Genomic DNA, 17111 nt, shown 5'->3' with positions numbered 1-17111 from the left:
CTCCATTTTCCAGTTCTGCCTCCACCCCTAGGAGACTGCACACGACCTGGCTGGAGCCCTCTCAGTAGACTGAGCCCAGGGTGGCAGGGAGAGGCCCCGGCTTTAGCCATCACTGAAGAGGTGGCAAGCCCCAGCCTGTACCCAGGGCCCTAGTACCACTGGGATCAGACCGTCATGAGCCTGAGGGCCGTGGTAGCTCCAGGAATCTCATACTGGAAAGGTCCACCTCAGCCCTGGAGCTCTGGAGCTGAACCCCAAAGGCCCAAAGACCACTGCAGAGAAGGGACTGAGGACAGGACTGTGATGTGGACATCTGTCTGGTTTAGCCAGGGGATGTCCACGTGGGGCTCCCAGAGGGCATCTGGCCCGATCTGTCAGTCCCGACTGCCTTCCGTAAGTGGCTGTGATGAGGGGTTGTTTCTAGGCTCCGGCCAGATGCAAGAAGCACATGGAGACCAGCAAGTACTATCACAATCAACAGATTTATCAACCTGCGCTGAGACCGACGCTGAGTGGGGGTGGGGTGGGGAAGAGGCCGGGAAATGACAGCAGGGCCAAAGAGAAACAGGAGAAGAAGAGAACCACAGAGGGGGAAGGAGACAACTACGTTGTCTTCCCGAGATCAATTTTCTTCTGGATCGCTCGAGCCGAGTGGTAGATGAGCGAATCGATGAGTCCAGCCACTGGGGAGAGACACAAGGGCTGGCATGGGCCCCACTGGGCCCTTGGCTGGACCCCAGAGCCTTGTCACCTAACTGGCTAGACCAGCCTCTCCCCTTGGCTGCTGAGGTGCCTCTCCTTCCCCAACTACAACTCGGGCAGGGAGCCCAGGCTTCACATCCCGCTCCACACCCCAGCCCCAGCCCGCCGCCCTCGAGCTTCTAACCTGTGAACATGCCCCCGATGATGGCGCACACGCCCGTCAGGAAGTGCGTGAAGGACCTGGCGGAGGGATGGTGTGAGAGGTCAGCCGGCACCCCTCCTCCCCGCAGTCCCGGGCCCCTCGCTTCCCCCACCCTCACCTGTGCTTCTCCGTCAGCTTCACCATCATGGGCGACAGCTCATACAGCACGAAGACTCCGGGAAGCCCCTGGTCGCCCATCAGCCCGTTGGCGACCTTCTCGTGTCTGGTCACAGAGAACTGGTTTGTCCTCAGCACCTGGGACAGGACGGCAGTCTGGGCCGGGCCGAATCTGTGACCAGGCTCCCAGCCCCCTCGCCCCTACGCCTGCTCCTGCCCTTGTCCGTAGCACCCGGACTGTGTGAGAGGGAAATCAAGGCCCCAGGTTGCCAATGAACATGGCAAGGCCGGGGGCCACCCAGACACACTCTCAGCCTCACCACCCCGGCCTCCCCTGGGTCACCAGCTCTTTACAGTTTACCGATCCGGCTACAGGGGAGGATTCTCTCAGCGGGGGGTTCGGGACGGGAAGCAACTCACAAGGCTGCACCAGGAGCTCCCGGCAAGGCCAGGCTTGACTTCCCGTCTGCCGGGACGCTGCTCCACGGGCCACAGCAGAAAGGGGAGGAGGGGACCCGGGAAGGGTGAGCCCCCAGCCCAGGGCAGACCACGAGGACAGTGAGCACCAGAGAAATGGATGGAGGCAGTGAGGGCAAGTAAAAGTTCAAGTGCTTTCAAGTCTGGGCCCGCACTCTGGCTGTGAGGGGACACCGCCTACCCCCCGCCACACCGGGCGCCTCAGCTTGGCATCCATCATATGGGGATAAGAGCAGCACCCCACTTTCCGGGTCCACAGGACTCAAGTGCTTGGCACCAAGAGGGACTCTGATCCCCGAGCTCCTGCAGACTCACCTCCCCGTCATATGGGGATAAGAGCAGCACCCCGCTTCCCAGGTCCACAGGCCTCAAGTGCTCGGCACCAGGAGGGACTCTGAGCCCCGAGCTCCTGCAGACTCACCTCCCCGTCTACCTTCATGTACACCGTGGGTACCACCTTCACGAAGTACTGGAACATCATGGAGGCTGCGGGGAGAAGAGAGCACTGGCCGTGGGCGCCGCGCCGGGCTTTGGCAGCCGGGGGCTACCTCCCAGGCTGGTACCTTGGGGTGCAGTGACGTTGGTGTGGTCCAGGGGGTTCACAATGCCCGGGTAGTCCTCCCCGAATGACAGGTGCCGGATGTAGTGGGTCATGTTGATCTGCAAGCAACACCAGCACCTGGCCTCAAGCACTCAAGGCCCCACTGGGCCTCACCCCATCAAAGTTTCTGCAGCAGACAGGGATGCCCGGGTCTGGGGAGGGGATGTGTAGAGAGGGGAGGGAGGGAGGGAGAGGTCCTGTCTGGGAGAATGTGAACAACACAGCACCCCCCTCCCCCACCAGGGAACTCCTTTCTCATGGAGTCCACGGCCTCTGGGCCTCCAGTTTGAGGTTCTGGCTGCATCCAAGCACAAAGCAAGGAAAAGCTGGGCATGTACCTGGTGTGACAGGTGCCAGCTCTGCCTGGAAGTCTCAAGCCAGAGAAGCCCAGACTGGGGGGGAGCCCAGATTTCCCAGCTCTGACTCCTGTCCTGCTGCAGTCTTTATCTACCTCAGCCATTACAGGGGTCTTCAAAACATGCAAATCTGATTACATCATGATCCTGGTTAAAGGGCCAATAGCTTCCACCACCCGCAGGAGGAAGACCAGACCGCTGCTTGGCCTGAGGCTTGCACTGTCTGGTTGGTGCCAACCTCTCCAGCCTCCTCTTTCATACCGGCCCCTGCGGGTTCTGAGAAGTACTCCACTCCCTCTGCCCAGGACGCTCCTGTCCAGCCCCGTCCCCCATCTCTGGCCTGTGCAGATCTCAGTTCTTAGCCCTCAGATAGATCACCTGGCACAATATGGTATATTTTTATCTGCTCCCCCATCCCTGGACATCCCTGTGGAGACATGAAGGCAGCAACCATCTCCCACCCCCACCCGCCCTGCATCGCTTCCAGCTGGTACGTACATTGTCGAGGCCGAAGCTCTGCAAGTCATGGACTAGGAGAGAAGGGAGAAGGTGTTACCAGGTGGAGCAGGACTGGCCTCTTGACTCCCTCAGTGTCCTTGCTCAGGTCTCCTCACCCCTCTTGGAATGTGACTGCCCGGCTCCTCTGACCCTTCATCGCCCACCAGCCTGGCCCTGCTGGAGGGCTGCCCATTAGGCCCGCCTTGGGCCTGTGTGCAAGTCCACGCCCTCCTGGGGCCTTAAGAACACAGCCACATACAGGGAGCCCTTTACAGGTGTCTCCTGGGTTTCTACTCCCACCAAGTCCCTGCTTGCACCTCAGGAGACAAACCCTGCTGACTCTGGTCTCTCACTAAATAGAGCTGAGGGCCATTCGCTGAACGCCAAGGTGAAGTGGGCCCTCAGAAGGCTGTCCAAGCATTTCCCTGACCCCTGTGCCCCCACCTTCAGAGCCCCCAAAGGAAATACCATGGGTACCCTGTACCGTCTATTCCAGAACCAGTGCTTCCTGCCCTCTGGCCCTGATCTCTCCTGATTCGAGGAACCACCTGAAAAGTAAGACCCCAATCCCAGGCCCATCCAAACCTCCCCCCTCCTGGGAAGGTAGGCTGCCTCAGAAGTGGGGGCTTGGCCTCCTTGGGGGGCAGGGCCACTTACTCTCCACAGCATGGACTGCAGCATGGGGGAGGGCAGGAGAGAGAAGGGAGGAAGAGAAAAAAGATTGAGAGCTTCACAATGAGAACTATGGAGCAAGACACATAGAAAGGAAGGCTGGAATATTCCTGCCTCAGCAGCAGGGTCTGGACCCAGCTAACAAGCCTCCTCCTGGTCCTGTCCCCAGGAAATCTCTTCCCTGGCCAGGGAGGAATGCAGAAGTATGGTGGCCTAGGAAGAATAAACGATTTAGAGCCCAATAAGCCACTTTCCTAGCAGTGTGACCTTGGGCAAGTCACTCGCCCTCTCTGGGCCTCAGTGATCTCTACAAAGGGCTGTCCTGAGGACCAGGTAGGACCTAAGATGGAAAAGTACTAGGTGAACTTTATAATCTCGCCCACCTCACCCCCAAAGAAACAAATGTCAGAAACTAGCTCCAAGACCTTCCACTCAGCGCGATCTGTGGCCTCAGACAACTGTAGCTCTGTGTTCTGAACGTCCTCTGAGGATTCAGGGCACTTTCGCTCTGGGCTCCCTGACTCGGACAGGAGCCCAGGCGTTGGAGCAGAGAGGCTGCTGGGGCCACCAGACCTCCTACTTCGTGCCTCCAGAGCCCGTGCCAACAGCTCCACATGGACCGTCTCCCCACCATCCCTGTGAGACCACCCTTCCCCTGGCCCCCTCCAGAAGAGGGGCTCTGGACCCCCGTCCCGCCCCTGCCCCACACTCAGCCTCACCCCCACACCGGCTTCCAGACCAGCAGCGCTATCTCCGGCAGGCCCGTTACTGCCGCTCACCTTAGCCCCTGGGCAGCTCAGGACCACCAGTTCATCTCTTATCCCCGGATTCCCATCACGCTGTGGCTCCGTACATCCCCTAATATGATCCCGACCCCCATCCCTCCCAGACCCTCCCAGGGGGCCCACTACTCCTCAGTGAAACCTCTACATCTTTGCGTCTACATGTCACTCCGTCTCGCTCCAACCACAGCCTGGCCCTCCCGTGAAGGTACTTTTCCCTGCAGCCCCCTCAGGCGTGACAATTTCTTCCCCACACCTATCCTCCTCCGTGGCCTGAAGTGAGGCCTTGCTCTTTTAATGCCGCTTCCAGGTCACGGTCCCCCGAGCTGCCCTAAAAACCCCTAGCTTTGCAGCTTGTGGCAAACCATACCAACTCTCCCTACTCGTCTAAGCCACTTCGAGATCCACACAGAAGTGCAAGGTGGCCCTTCCGCACCTCTTCTCCATGGCTCTAGCCTCTGGCCACAACTCTCTCCTCCACAACCTGTCACCCTACCCGATGGTCTCCCGATCGCCCAGCTGCCATCTTACCTGTCCCGACTTCATCTGCCTTTCACCATGTTTGGGCTTTCTACACTTCTAAGGCACTCGATTCTGTCTTCTTTTTCCTTCTCCAGGACCTCACTCGGGTGACGGTCCTGCCCACCCCGGAGCATGACTTTGGCCAGCTCTGCTGCAGACTGTTCCCACCGCATATAACCGACTGCTACCTCCCACATCTTGCAAAACCCCTCCCTTGAGTCCAACCTTTTCCTCCAGCTCCAGCCCATTCTCCTCCCTTTCGAGCAAACTCCACAGAAGAGTGGTCCTTACTCACCGGCTCCAACTCCTCTCCCTCTCCTTCCTGAGCCACAGAATGGGTGCTATCACTCCACGAACACCGCTGTCAAGGTCATAACGACCGCTGCCAGGTCATACACCCAATGGGCAACTCTTGCACGACGTCCAGAAATACCTGGTCTGGGTTTGGAAACGCCTCCCTCTCCGGGCTTTCAGGACACCACCTCTTGGCCGGCCTTCTTGTCTGACCCGTGCTCCTTACCGGTCCCAGCGGCCACTTCCTCTGATGCCCGTGTCCTCGGATGGTGGAGGCGCCATGCTCTGTCCTTGGAGCTCTCCTCCTCTCCGCCTACCCTCACCTCCAGGGCGACCTCATCCCGTTCTACGGGGTTACATACCCGAGGACTCCCACATTTGTATCTCGGGGCCGGGCCCCTGCCCTGACGTCCAGATCCAACAGCCAGCTGCTTACTTGCCTCTGGGCTGTCTAAAAGGACACCCAGAGCCCACTGTCAATGTCAAATGCTGAATTCCTGCTTTATGCATCCAGCCATCTAAACCTGTTCGTCTGAATCTTCCCCTCTTCCTAAATGGCAGCTTCATCCTTCTCACTCCTCAGCCACAAAACTTCGGAGTCAACCTTGACCCCTCCCCTTCCCTCACCCATCGCGTCCATCAGCCATGCCTCTCAGCATCACCGTCAAACATCAGCGATGCCCAGCCACTCTGGCCCAGCCCCCATCATCCTGTGCCCAGATGGATCACGGCCGTGGCCTCCCATCGGCTTCTCTGGTTCTGTCCTGCCCCCAGTCTTGTCCACAGAGCAGAGTGCTGGCTACCTAGCACCTCCTCAGAGCCCTAGGATGGCTCTGTGTCATGGAGAGTAAGACCCTTGTGCCTGTGGTGCCCTCCCAAGCCCTAGGGGCTGTGGCCCCGTTACCTGGCTCACCTTACCTCTAACCACACCACCCCGCTGTGTTCCAGCACCCCCCCTTCTTACCGCACCTCCAACTCACCAAGCCCATTCTCAGCTCTCATGACCAGCTCCTTCACCTTCCTCAGGTCTTTCCTCAAACGCTGCCCTGTCAGTGCTGCCCTGTCAGTCCTTCCCCGCCCGCCCAATACACAACAGCACACACGCACCATCTCTCCAGAGCCCCTGGCCTCCGTCATCTTTATCCTGCCTTTCTTGGGTTCATAGGACTTAGTAGCATCTGGCCGTCCATAGATTTTACGTACTTGTTTACAGTCTGTTTCTCTAGTAGAATGCTAGAGGACGAGGACTGTTTCGTTCGGTGCTGTACGGTCAGCACCCAGACTACGAGGGGGCGCGCAGAGACTACTAAACATCTAGCGAATGCACGAGCGAATACACGAATGAGAGTAAGTCCCCTCTATTCACCCCTGCAAACAACCCTGTGAGGGAGGGACTAGTATCTGCAGCCCCATTTTACAGGAGAAACAGAGTGGGACTCCATATTCCTCAGATCTGACATAACTCAGGAGTGGCTGAAGCTGCGTTCCAACGCCGCTCTGCTGACCCCAAAGCTTCCCACGCGGCTCGTCTGACATCAGGAGCTACCTGTTAGACGAGTGCCCCCACAGCCGGGCTACGTGCCCCAGCCTTCATCAGCACAAGCGCCCTAGGAGAGAAGGACCAGCCTCTCCATTTTACAAAGCAGGAAACGAGCTCAAAAAGGTTAAGAAACTTCCTCCAAGTTTCACACAGCCAGTAAGGTCTAAAACTGAACTCTGAACCCAGGCAGTCTGGCTCCCTAGCCTGATGCCCCGGGATGAGGGTCTCCCCTGGGCCAAAGACACACAACATCAGGCAGGTGAAGGGGCGCTCAAATGCGCCAGGGCATCCGGGTTCTAAAACTCCCCGGCGGACGCGGGCTCACTCACCATGCACATGGGACTGCTGGAAGCTCTTCCCGGGAGCGAAGTGGAAGTTTCCGGCCACCTGCAGGGGATGTTCCCTTTCATTCTCCAATCCTCCCTCTGGTCTCCTGAGGGCCTCAGTGGGCCGTCGGTTCACAGTGGAGCGGCGCCAACCCACAGCTCAGCTGGCCCTTCCCTGCCTCAGTCCCTCCCGTACCTTGTTGACTTCTAAGAAGCCATACACTTGGCAGCCTTCATTCTTCTGCTCCTGCATCTTCTGGCTGAAGCCTTCTCGCCGGCACTGCTCAATAGTATCTGGGTTCTTGAAGGCCCAGCCCCGACGGCGATAGGCCTCCCGCACATCCTCACAGGTGTTACAGCACCTGCAGGGAGGGGGTGCGGGGTGAGAGCGCAGACGCGCACACCCGGAGCTGGTACCTTGGGAAACAGAGCAGTTCTGTCCACTAACGAAGCCTCTGCCAGCCTCATCCCTGGCCACCAAACGTTCTCAGACTATGCTCCCTCAGAGGCAGCAGGACTGTTAAAAATACGTATTTCTATTCTGTGTGGGATGATGAAGTTTTAGGATGGAGAGTGGTGATGGGTGCACAACACTTGAACGTAGCTAATGCCACCGAATTGTACACGTGAAAATGATAAAATGCTTTAAGTTTTATAAGTCACGTAGATTTTACCACAATGCAAAAAATATTAAATACATATTCCTAGGACCTACCCTAGATCCTCTGAATCAGCTTCTCAGGGGCCAGGGCCCGAGGAACATAACAGCAGCGGCCACATATCATGGGCCTAATTACCTGGGCTGGGCCTTCACTCTCAGCGCTTTACATACAGTAGGCATCTAATCCTGACGTGACTGTTAGGGGAAAGGTGTTATCATCACCCCCCTTCACAAGAGAGGTTATGTGGCTTTGCCCAAGGACACAAGGGAGGAACCCAGGCAGCTGGACTCCAGAGACCACTTCTGAACCAGAGCGGGGACCACTTCAGCTTCGTCCCCTGCTGTGGCCCCACGCAGGGCCTGGCCACAGAGCCCCAGTCACTTGTACCAGGATCGGTGACTGAGGCACGCAGCCCATCCCTGCACACCTCTCAGTCCAACTTCCCCCACCTGCTGCGGAGCCCGACACGGGCCGAGGATAGCTGATGCACAGCGCCCGGCGGGAGCCCCCCACCCCGGCCCCCAGGGTCTGGCTCACTTGATGTCCTCCGTCTCAGCACCGTAGCAGCTCTCACAGCGATCAGGGTCCAGGGAGTCAGGGTCAAACACCTTTACCTCGACTTTCCCGAGCTCTAAGGGGAGGACAGAGGCAGGGCCATCAGCTGGGAGCAGACAGAGAGAAATCTGCACCCCTCACCCCCACACAGGCCCTGTGGCCTGGGAATAGTAAAAGCTATAATAATAGCTAATATTGGGGCGTCTGGGTGGCTGAGTTGGTTAAGCGTCTGCCTTTGGCTCTGGTCATGATCCTGGGGTCCCGGGATCGAGTCCTGCATCAGGCTCCCTGCTCAGCGGGGAGTCACCTGGTCCCTCTTCCTCGGCCCCTCCCCCTCCCTCATTCTCTCTCCCTCAAATAAATAAAATCTGAAAAAAAAAAGCTAACATTTATATGGTGCACATTCTGTGTCAGACACTAAGCACTTCCATACATACTTTATTTCTCTAAATAAAAGTCCTAGTAATGAAACAGTAACAGCAAATACTAAATGTTAGCTGACTATAGGTCCCAGTACAGAATGTCTTTCACCCGCATGCGGACCCTATGAAGGCAGGGATTATTATTATCCACATCATACTTGCAAAAATGTGGAGACTCAGAGACGGGAAGTGGCTTTGCTCAATGCGACACAGTAAGTGGCAGATTTCAGCCCCAGTTCCAGAGCGTGTACCTTTACCCACCTCGCCTTGGCGCTACACCTCAGACCTCTCTCTCCGCGCCCGACCTCCTGCCTGTAACTGCCTCCTCCTAAGTGCAGAATTCAACATCCAAGACCCGACCTCCTGTCTTCCCACAGTTGTATTTTGTCATCTCATCTCAGCCTTAACCCACTTCATTTCCACACGCACACCTAGACCCTGTTATCCAATGACTGCAAACCTGCCACAACTCAATTTTGAGTATCCCAATCTCCGACTGCGTATCTTTATTTTCCCAGCTCACTATCTCCGGTATCCAGAAACCACCCATTCTTTGACAACACTGACACTATCACCCCCTCATCCCTCACTTCCCTCCTTATTTAAATTCCATGGTCCGAATGGGTAAAAGACCATCTGTCTTCAATAAATGCTGCTGGGAAAACTGGAATTCATATGCAAAAAATGAAACTGGACCCCTATCTTACACAACCCATAAAGATTAACTTGAAATGGTTAAAGACTTACATGTAAGACTTGATACTGTAAAACTTCTAAAAGAAAATAAGGAAAGAGTTCCCTGACATTGATCTTGGCAATAATTTTTTGGTTATGACACCAAAAGTACAGGCAACAAAAGCAAAAATAAACAAGTGGGACTACATCACAATAAAAAGCTTCTGCACAGCAAAAGAAACGATTAACAAGGATAAAAGAAATACAAGAATACTGGAATACAAGAAAATATCCACAAATGATATCTGGTAAGGGGCTGATATCCAAAACATACAAGGAACTCATACAACTCAACAGCAAAACAAATGAACATGCAAACAATCGAATGAAAAATGGACAAAGGACCTGAATAGACATTTTTCAAAAGAACACATACAAATGGCCAACAGGTTAACGGAAAAGAGCTCACCATCATTAATCATCAGGGAAACGCAAATCAAAACCATATCACCTCATACCTGTTAGAATGGCTATTATCATTCATAAATAAATAAATACAAACAAACAAAAAATAACTAGTATTGGGGCGCCAGACACAGAATGCAACTCTTGATCTTGGGGTTGTGAATTTGATCCCCACATTAGGTGTGGAGACTACTTAACAAACAAACAAACAAACAATAACTAGTATTGACAAAGAGGTGGAGAAGAGGGAACCCTTGTGCACTGTTGGTGGGAATGTAAATTGGTGCAGCCACTGAAGTTCCTTGAAAAATTGAAAAGAGAACTACCGTATGTTCTAGCAATCCCACTTCTGGATATATATCCCCCCCCCCAATTGTATCTCGTATAGGTATCTGCAGTCCCATGTTCTTTGCGGCGTTATTTACAACAAGCCAAGACACGGAAACAATCTAAGTGTCCGTCAACAGACGAACAGATACAGGAAATGTGGCGTATATATACGTAATGAGTATCATTCAGCCATTACAAAGAAGGAAATCCTTTATGTGCAACAACATGGATAAACCTTGAGGACATCATGCTAAGTAAGATAAGTCAGACAGAGAAAGACAACTTTATGATCTCACTTATACGTGGACTCTAAAAAAGCCTAATTCATAGAAACAGAGAATAGAATGGTGGTTGCCAGGGGCTGGGAGGTGGGGGAAATGGGGAGATGTCAGTCAAAGTGTACAAACTTCCAGTTATAAGATGAGTAAGTTCTGGGATCAAATGTATAGGATGGTGACTATAGTTACAAATACTGTCTGTATACTTGAAAGTTGCTAAGAGAGGAGATCTTCTGTGTCCTTACCACACACACACAAAAGTATGTGAAGTGACGAATGTGTTAGCTAACAGTATTGTAATCATTTCATAATGTATATGCAATCGAATCATCACATGATACACCTTAAATTTACACAATGTTATATTTCTTTTTTTTTTAAGTAGGCTTCAGGCCCAGCATGGAGCCCTACGTGGGGCCTAAACTCGCAGCCCTGAGATAAAGGCCTGAGCTGAGGTCAAGAGTTCGACACTTAACTGACTGAGCCACCCAGGCACCCCATACTGTTATATTTCAATTATATCTTGACAAAGCTGGAAAATAAATTCCATGGTCCACTGCTCTAATTATTCTCTTGCACATAACCAGAACCCATCTGTTCCTTGCTCTCTTTGTTGTGCAAGCTTAGCAAAACCCAAACCCTAGTTAAATGCAACTCTCTGTGCCTACTTCTTGCCTGTGCCTCCCTTAAGACTGTCTGGCAATCCTACTTCATTTCACTAATCAGCTCACTTTCTTATTCTCTGAGATGACTAATTTATGGCTTTTCCTGCCATCTTAGGCTTCCAAAATCCCCTTCCCTTTCTTCACTCTTAGCTAATGACCCTGCTTTCAATTTCCATGAAGAACAGAGAAGCAACAGAGCCCACTTAATCTCCCCACCAAATCCACCATGCCACCAGCATCTCCACCAGCCCCCACCCCCCTTCTTTGCTCTCTCTTATGGCAAGACACCTGAAAGTGTTATTTTCACTCAGTGTCTCTCTTTCCTTTTCAGTTCTTTAATCATATTTTCATCCTCAACAGTATCGAAACTATTCTTTGTAAAGTCTCCAGTGGGCTCCATGTTGCCAGTTGCCATGGTCAACTCTTACTCATTTTACTGGACTATGTATCAGTGGCTTTTGACAGCTGCTCACTCTCTCTTCTTGAAACTCTTCCTCCACTTGGCTTTTGCAACATCTCTTGTTTCTCTTCTACCTCAATGGTTCTCATTCTTCCTTCCTGGATCCTCACTTCTTGACTTCTAAATATTGGAGGGGCTGAGGGTACAGTGCCTAGACCTCTCCTCTACTTACATATACTCCCTAGGTTTTCTCTTTTAATCCAATGGCTTTAATGCCATCTACATGGTGATAACTCCTACACTTATTTTTCCAGCCCTTCTCTAACGTCTAGACTGGTACATCTAACTGCCTCCTTAACATCATAAGGGTATAAAATGGGCATCCCAAGTTTAACATGCTTCAAACCTGCAATCTACCCCAAATCCTCATCCTTCCTCGTGGGACCAGTCCCCAAGAAGTCCCCAATGATCACCACCTCCTGGTGGTCACATCCTTATGTAGTCCCCACCTCCCATAATGAATAGGGCTGATCTGTGTAACCACTTGTATATTGCAGAAATGATGGTGTCCAACTTCTGAGGCTAGATCATAAAGAAGCTGTGGTTTCTACCTTGTGCTCTCCCAGATCACATGCACAGGGAGAAGCCAGATGCCATGCTGTGAGGACACTCAAGCAGCTCTACTGAGAGGCCCACGTAGTGAAGGCACTGAGGCATCCTGCCAACAGCCATACATGTGAGCTCTCTTAGAAACAGATCCTCCAGCCCCAGTCAAGCCTTCAGATGACTGCAGCCTCAGCCAACACCTTGACTGCAATCTCATGAGAGACCCTAAGCCAGAACCACCCAACCACACCACTCTTGAATTCCTAACCCACAGAAACTGAAAAAACAAATGTTTGTTCTATTAAGCCACTAATTTTGAGGATAATTTGTTACACAGCAGCAGATATGTAATATCCCCCCCCCCGCCCCCCACAAATCCTCTTTCTCCTCTCTAGTCATGCCTATTTCAAGTCATTCATTTGCTCAGGCCAAAAACCTTGGAATCAACCTTGACTCTGCTCTCTTATACCCTATATCCAATCCTACAGCAAATTCTCTGGTTTTACTGGTGTTCAACGTGTATCTGTCGAACAAACAACTGATGAAGCTCAGAACACATTAATCCCTAAGATGTGAGAAATCACAGCTTTGAGAAGAGTTTTGCTATGGTGGGAAACTGAGTTAACGTAGGCATTGGGAGGCCACCTAGGGACAGGAAAGGAAGTTAGGGGCCACTCTATACCAGGTATCATACACATATTACTTCATTTGATCCTGTAATTCCACGTGGTGGGTACTACTGTTTATCACCACTTTATACCTGAGGTCGTAGACTGCAAGAGACAAAGTTACATCTGAATTCAGGCAATCAAACTCAAGAATGTAAACTCTTAACCTTAAGCTACCCTGCATTCCAAAGGAGAAGAGCACTAAGGGCTGAATTTGGCTAACCGGAGGGGGAAGCAAACACCCAGAGAAATGTGGGTCCATCTAGAGGAGTTCTGCCAAGGCAATAGCACATAAGACCCATCCTCAAACTTCTGTTACTCACCTGTGATAGGCAGGGATTGGAGACCTCTGAGAATCATAGCCAACTAGAGTACTCTACTCAACACACAGGCCAGAAGCCTGGATTTCAGGTCACTCTGATATCTTAATAACTGGGGGATGCTAAGCAAGCCACTTGACTTCTCTGGGTCTTAGCTGCTTTATTTGTCATTTGGCCAGCCACATCCCACTTGCCAGAAGGAAGGGCTTGGGCATGTCCAGCTCTGGGATCTGAGATCTGGCCTCCTCCCCACAGTTACCATGACGCTCCGCCTCTGAGCTCACGGGGATGCCATCCTTATCTAGCCGTTGCTTGAAGAGGTTGTGTTCCACATCCAGCTGCTGCTCCCCAGCCACATCCATGGCATCGATGCTCAGATCTAGAAGCAGGAAGTCAGGGTAAGGTCTGGGAACCTAGGGGCAAGGGGAGAACTTGGGTTTCAGAGGGTAAGGAGATGCTGGGACTGTCTGGGGGCAGCAGTGGATTAGGGGAAAGAGGTTGTCCTGGGGTCTGGTCCAGAACCTAAGGCTGGAGGTGTGAATCTGGAAGCCCACCAGAGAACTTGCAACTCCCACCCCCGGTGGGTACTCACAGGCACAAGGCATGTGCGGAAAAAATACGTCGATGTTAATCTTCAGTTTATCTCCCCGTGACTTGTCCACGTAGAGTTCAGGATGCACCTGGAGCAGCACTACCTCAGTAAGACTTGGCCCTCTGACTCTCCTTCCCCACTCCCATCTCTAGAATGCCTAGGCCCCGCCCCTTACCTCAGTGGTGAGGTAATACTGCAGCTCTGACAGAAACAGTAGCAGCATGAGAAGGCCACTGACAATGGTCACTGCGGGGAAGGGAGCGAGGGTCAGAAGGGCCTCTGCTCCACTTTCTCAAGCCCCCCATAGGCCCGGCAGGGTCCAAGCGCCCAGGCCAAGCTCTCGGACACCCCTGTCCCCGCGACCCCGGCCCCGCTGCTGCCTACCCGTGGCGCCCCCGCAGGTCTTGACCCGGAAGTCCTCCAGAGTCTTGGGGTAGGCATCGAACTGCTTGAGCTTCCCCAGCGCCTCCATGGGGACCAGCCGGAAAGAGGGCGCCAGCCGGCCCGCCCCTGCAGCCTCCTGCTTCCGGCCCGGAGCTTGAGCCACGCCCCCTCCCTTTCCGCACGCAGGCGCAGCAACGCGCACGCTTGGCCCCACCCCTCGCTCGCGTTCTCACTAGGGCCGCCCCGCCCGCGGGTGCTGGGGTTTGCGGAGCATAAACACCGTGGTGGGAACCGCTCCGGCAGTCCGGGAGGTCCGGTCTTGTGGACACGGTGCCCGGAGGCGACTTTGCGGGGCAGAAACAGTAATAGCAACATTCGCTTGTCTTGACCTAGGAACTGTCCCTAGAGTTTCACATCAGACTCCTGGAACAACATGGAACCTCCTAGAACTGTGGCTTTCAGAGTGTCCCCAACCAGCAACCTCATCACCTTGCCAACGGGTTAAAAATGCGTATTGGGCCCCACCACAGACCTGCTGAATCAGAAACTCTAGGAGTAGATCCCAGGTGATTCCCTGCAGTTAGTTTGAGAATCACTGCTGTAGAAAGTAGGTGGGACTTTTATCCCCATTTTCTGCAAGAGAAACTGCCCTGGAGAAGCTAAGTAACTTGCCTTAGATGACAGCCAGTTAATGGCAGGGCCTGATTCCAGCCCATTTCTTCTGGACCTCAAAGTACCCTGGGAGACAGGGCCTATTGGGTTGATTTGACTCAAACAGCCTCTCAGTGCTTCTGAGCATGGCTCATAAAGGTGCTTGGCTCAAATCATTTCAGTGATGTAAGACCAGAACTTCGATAAAAGGTGCCACAGGAACTGTGGTAGTCTTTTTGGAGAAATTGGTGTGCCGGGTTAGGGAAGGCTTCCAGGAAGAAGAGGCCGGACACGAGCTGGATGCCCTTGTGGCAGTGTGACTCAGGAGAAGCTGAGCGTTGTCAGAGTCCCCCTTCTGTCCTCAGGCTGCAGTTTGCCAGGGAAGTGGGGAAAGAAAGAACTAGCTCATGTTAACTGGAAACTGACAGTATGCCAACTGCTGTAATCCGTTCTACCCTCGGAACAACCCTGGCAGGTAGGTGCTATTTCAAACCCCACTTAGAGATGAGGAAACCAAGAAGTGAATTGGCTTTGCCTAAGGTTAATCGTGCAAAACTGGGGTTCAAGGCCTGGTTTTTCTGGCTCCAGAGCCTGGGTCCTTTCTGCGCATTCACTATCACCACCAAACGTGAGTGGCATGTATTTTTGGGTGAATACCCAGGGACGCTAGCAGAAATTGTCCTCTACGCTCTGGCCTGTGCCCATTTGGTGCTCTTCCTAACCCTCTCTACTTAGAGGGGCTCCAGGCTTAATGACCCCCATTCACTCCTTCAACACATATTTATTGAGCTCTTCCTGTTTCCCAGGTCTCCTCTGGGTTATGGGAATACCATGGTGAATAAAACAGACTGGGCTCATGTCTACCCTCAAGGAGCTTTCAGTATGGGGTAGAAAGAGAAAAAGGTAAACAAGAAATGTATATACATTCCACTTAAAAATTGTTAAGATGGTAAATTTTATGTTCCGTGTATTTTACTATATACAGAATTGGAAAAAAATAAATACATAATTAAAAAGCACAGGTGCCTGGGTGGCTCAGTCAGTTACGCATCTGACTGACTCTTGATCTCAGCTCAGGTCTTGGTCTCAGGGTCGTGAGTTCAAGCCCTGCTTTGGGCTCCACACTGGGCGTGAAGCTTACTTAAAAAAAAGAAAAGAAAAGAAAAGAAAAAACTAAAAAGCAGAATGTGTCTTGTACTGTGAAGCAAATAATCAGGGAACTGTAACAGTGACAACAGGGTGGGGGACTTTCTGTTTTAGGAATTCCAGAATTCAATGGTCCTTCCCTGTCCAGAATTCTTTTCGGTGGCCATGACAGGAGACCAAGATGCTGACTAGTTAGAGACTTCACTCTTCATAATGTCAGGCTTTATACTAATGCTTCAACCTTCTCCATCAAGGTGGGAGCCTTCAACCTTTGAAGCAGGTGGGGTCTGCACAGAGCTGGTTCACTCTGCACATGGGGCTGCCAGCAGAGGGGCTCGCTGGTCCCCTGTAGCTACGGCCTACAAGCCCAGCCAGAGAAGAGAAAGGTTTCAGTCCCTTTCGTTGGTTCCTTCTGCCCTGTCACAGTCTTCTTTCACCTTATTTTTGCACTGTTAAATGAACTTTTCCTAACCGTTAAAGAAATAAATGCATTTGCAGATGTTACATGTTCTCCTTCCCCAGTGCAGGTGGACCATTTTTCTCTTGGGAGAAATACCGAGACCTCGGTATATCTGGATTGAAAACAATAGTCACAGCGCAGAAATCCCTCTGCTTCCCCAGAGAAGGGAGAATCATAACACAGCTGTGTCGGTGGGTCTCAGAGTCCAATTAGGAAAGCTTCTTACAGACTTTAATAATACTGGGGTCAGGGAATGGACCCCAAGATAAGTGACATTTAAAATGAGACTTGAAGAAAAGGAAGGAACCAGAGAGGTGAAGTACTGAGTGGGAGGGAGTAATGAGTTCTAAGAAGAGGAATTACAAGTGCAAAGGTCCTGGGGCAAGATAGAACTTGGAAAGTTCTAGGAACAAGGAAAAGCCACGATGGCTGGAAAATGTGAGATGAGTGAGGATTTTGGATTTTATTCTGCATGCAATGGGATGCCATTTTAAGGATTTAAGCAGAAAATTAATTTAAGATCATGCCTGTTGCTAGGTGAAGAATGGATGCAGGACGGATAGAACAGAAGTAGATATACCAGTTAGTGGAGTGAAAACATAAGCTTCTCTTTAGACAGCAAACATAGAATATGAGCTTCCATTTTAATAAAGGAATCCTTTTTTTCTTCTGGCTAGATCTGTTAAGCCAAGACAGTGGTTCTTAAAGTGTGGTCCCCTGGACCAACAGCATTGTCATCACCT

The 17111-nt window shown here is 52.2% G+C and overlaps 1 protein-coding gene across 3 annotated transcripts; it reads right to left on the bottom strand.

The window, feature by feature from the left end:
- Window positions 1-463: 463 nt before the first annotated feature.
- Window positions 464-14273, bottom strand: ERGIC3 (ERGIC and golgi 3). Of its 3 annotated transcripts, XM_008698153.2 has the most exons (13): window positions 14112-14273; window positions 13903-13973; window positions 13728-13815; window positions 13395-13514; window positions 8289-8382; window positions 7286-7451; window positions 7093-7150; window positions 2954-2985; window positions 2062-2158; window positions 1920-1984; window positions 1023-1159; window positions 887-942; window positions 464-683 (listed from the first exon to the last, which is right to left on the bottom strand). In XM_008698153.2, exons 1-13 carry the CDS (start codon window positions 14197-14199, stop codon window positions 604-606), a joined length of 1152 nt encoding a protein of 383 aa, XP_008696375.2. In that variant the 5' UTR covers window positions 14200-14273; the 3' UTR covers window positions 464-603. The 3 variants fall into 3 exon arrangements, with proteins under 3 accessions (XP_008696375.2, XP_008696376.2, XP_008696377.2); XM_008698154.2 differs by lacking the exon at window positions 13903-13973 and having other exon boundaries at window positions 14112-14270; XM_008698155.2 differs by lacking the exons at window positions 13728-13815; window positions 13903-13973 and having other exon boundaries at window positions 14112-14270.
- Between the last annotated feature and the right edge of the window lie 2838 nt (window positions 14274-17111).

This window comes from Ursus maritimus, unplaced genomic scaffold, assembly GCF_017311325.1.
Source record: "Ursus maritimus isolate PB19 unplaced genomic scaffold, ASM1731132v1 scaffold_22, whole genome shotgun sequence".
Lineage (NCBI taxonomy): Eukaryota > Metazoa > Chordata > Mammalia > Carnivora > Ursidae > Ursus > Ursus maritimus.
This window is presented reverse-complemented; position numbering and strand designations above follow the sequence as displayed.

Coding starts and splice junctions, on each gene's coding strand:
- ERGIC3 (XM_008698153.2), bottom strand. CDS start 14,199: ATGGAGGCGCTGGGGAAGCTCAAGCAGTTCGATGCCTACCCCAAGACT. Junction 8,383..13,394: donor CTCAGAGGCGGAGCGTCATG/GTAACTGTGGGG, acceptor TCCTCCCCTTAG/AGCTCGGGAAAGTCGAGGTA. Junction 1,985..2,061: donor CAACGTCACTGCACCCCAAG/GTACCAGCCTGG, acceptor TTCTCCCCGCAG/CCTCCATGATGTTCCAGTAC.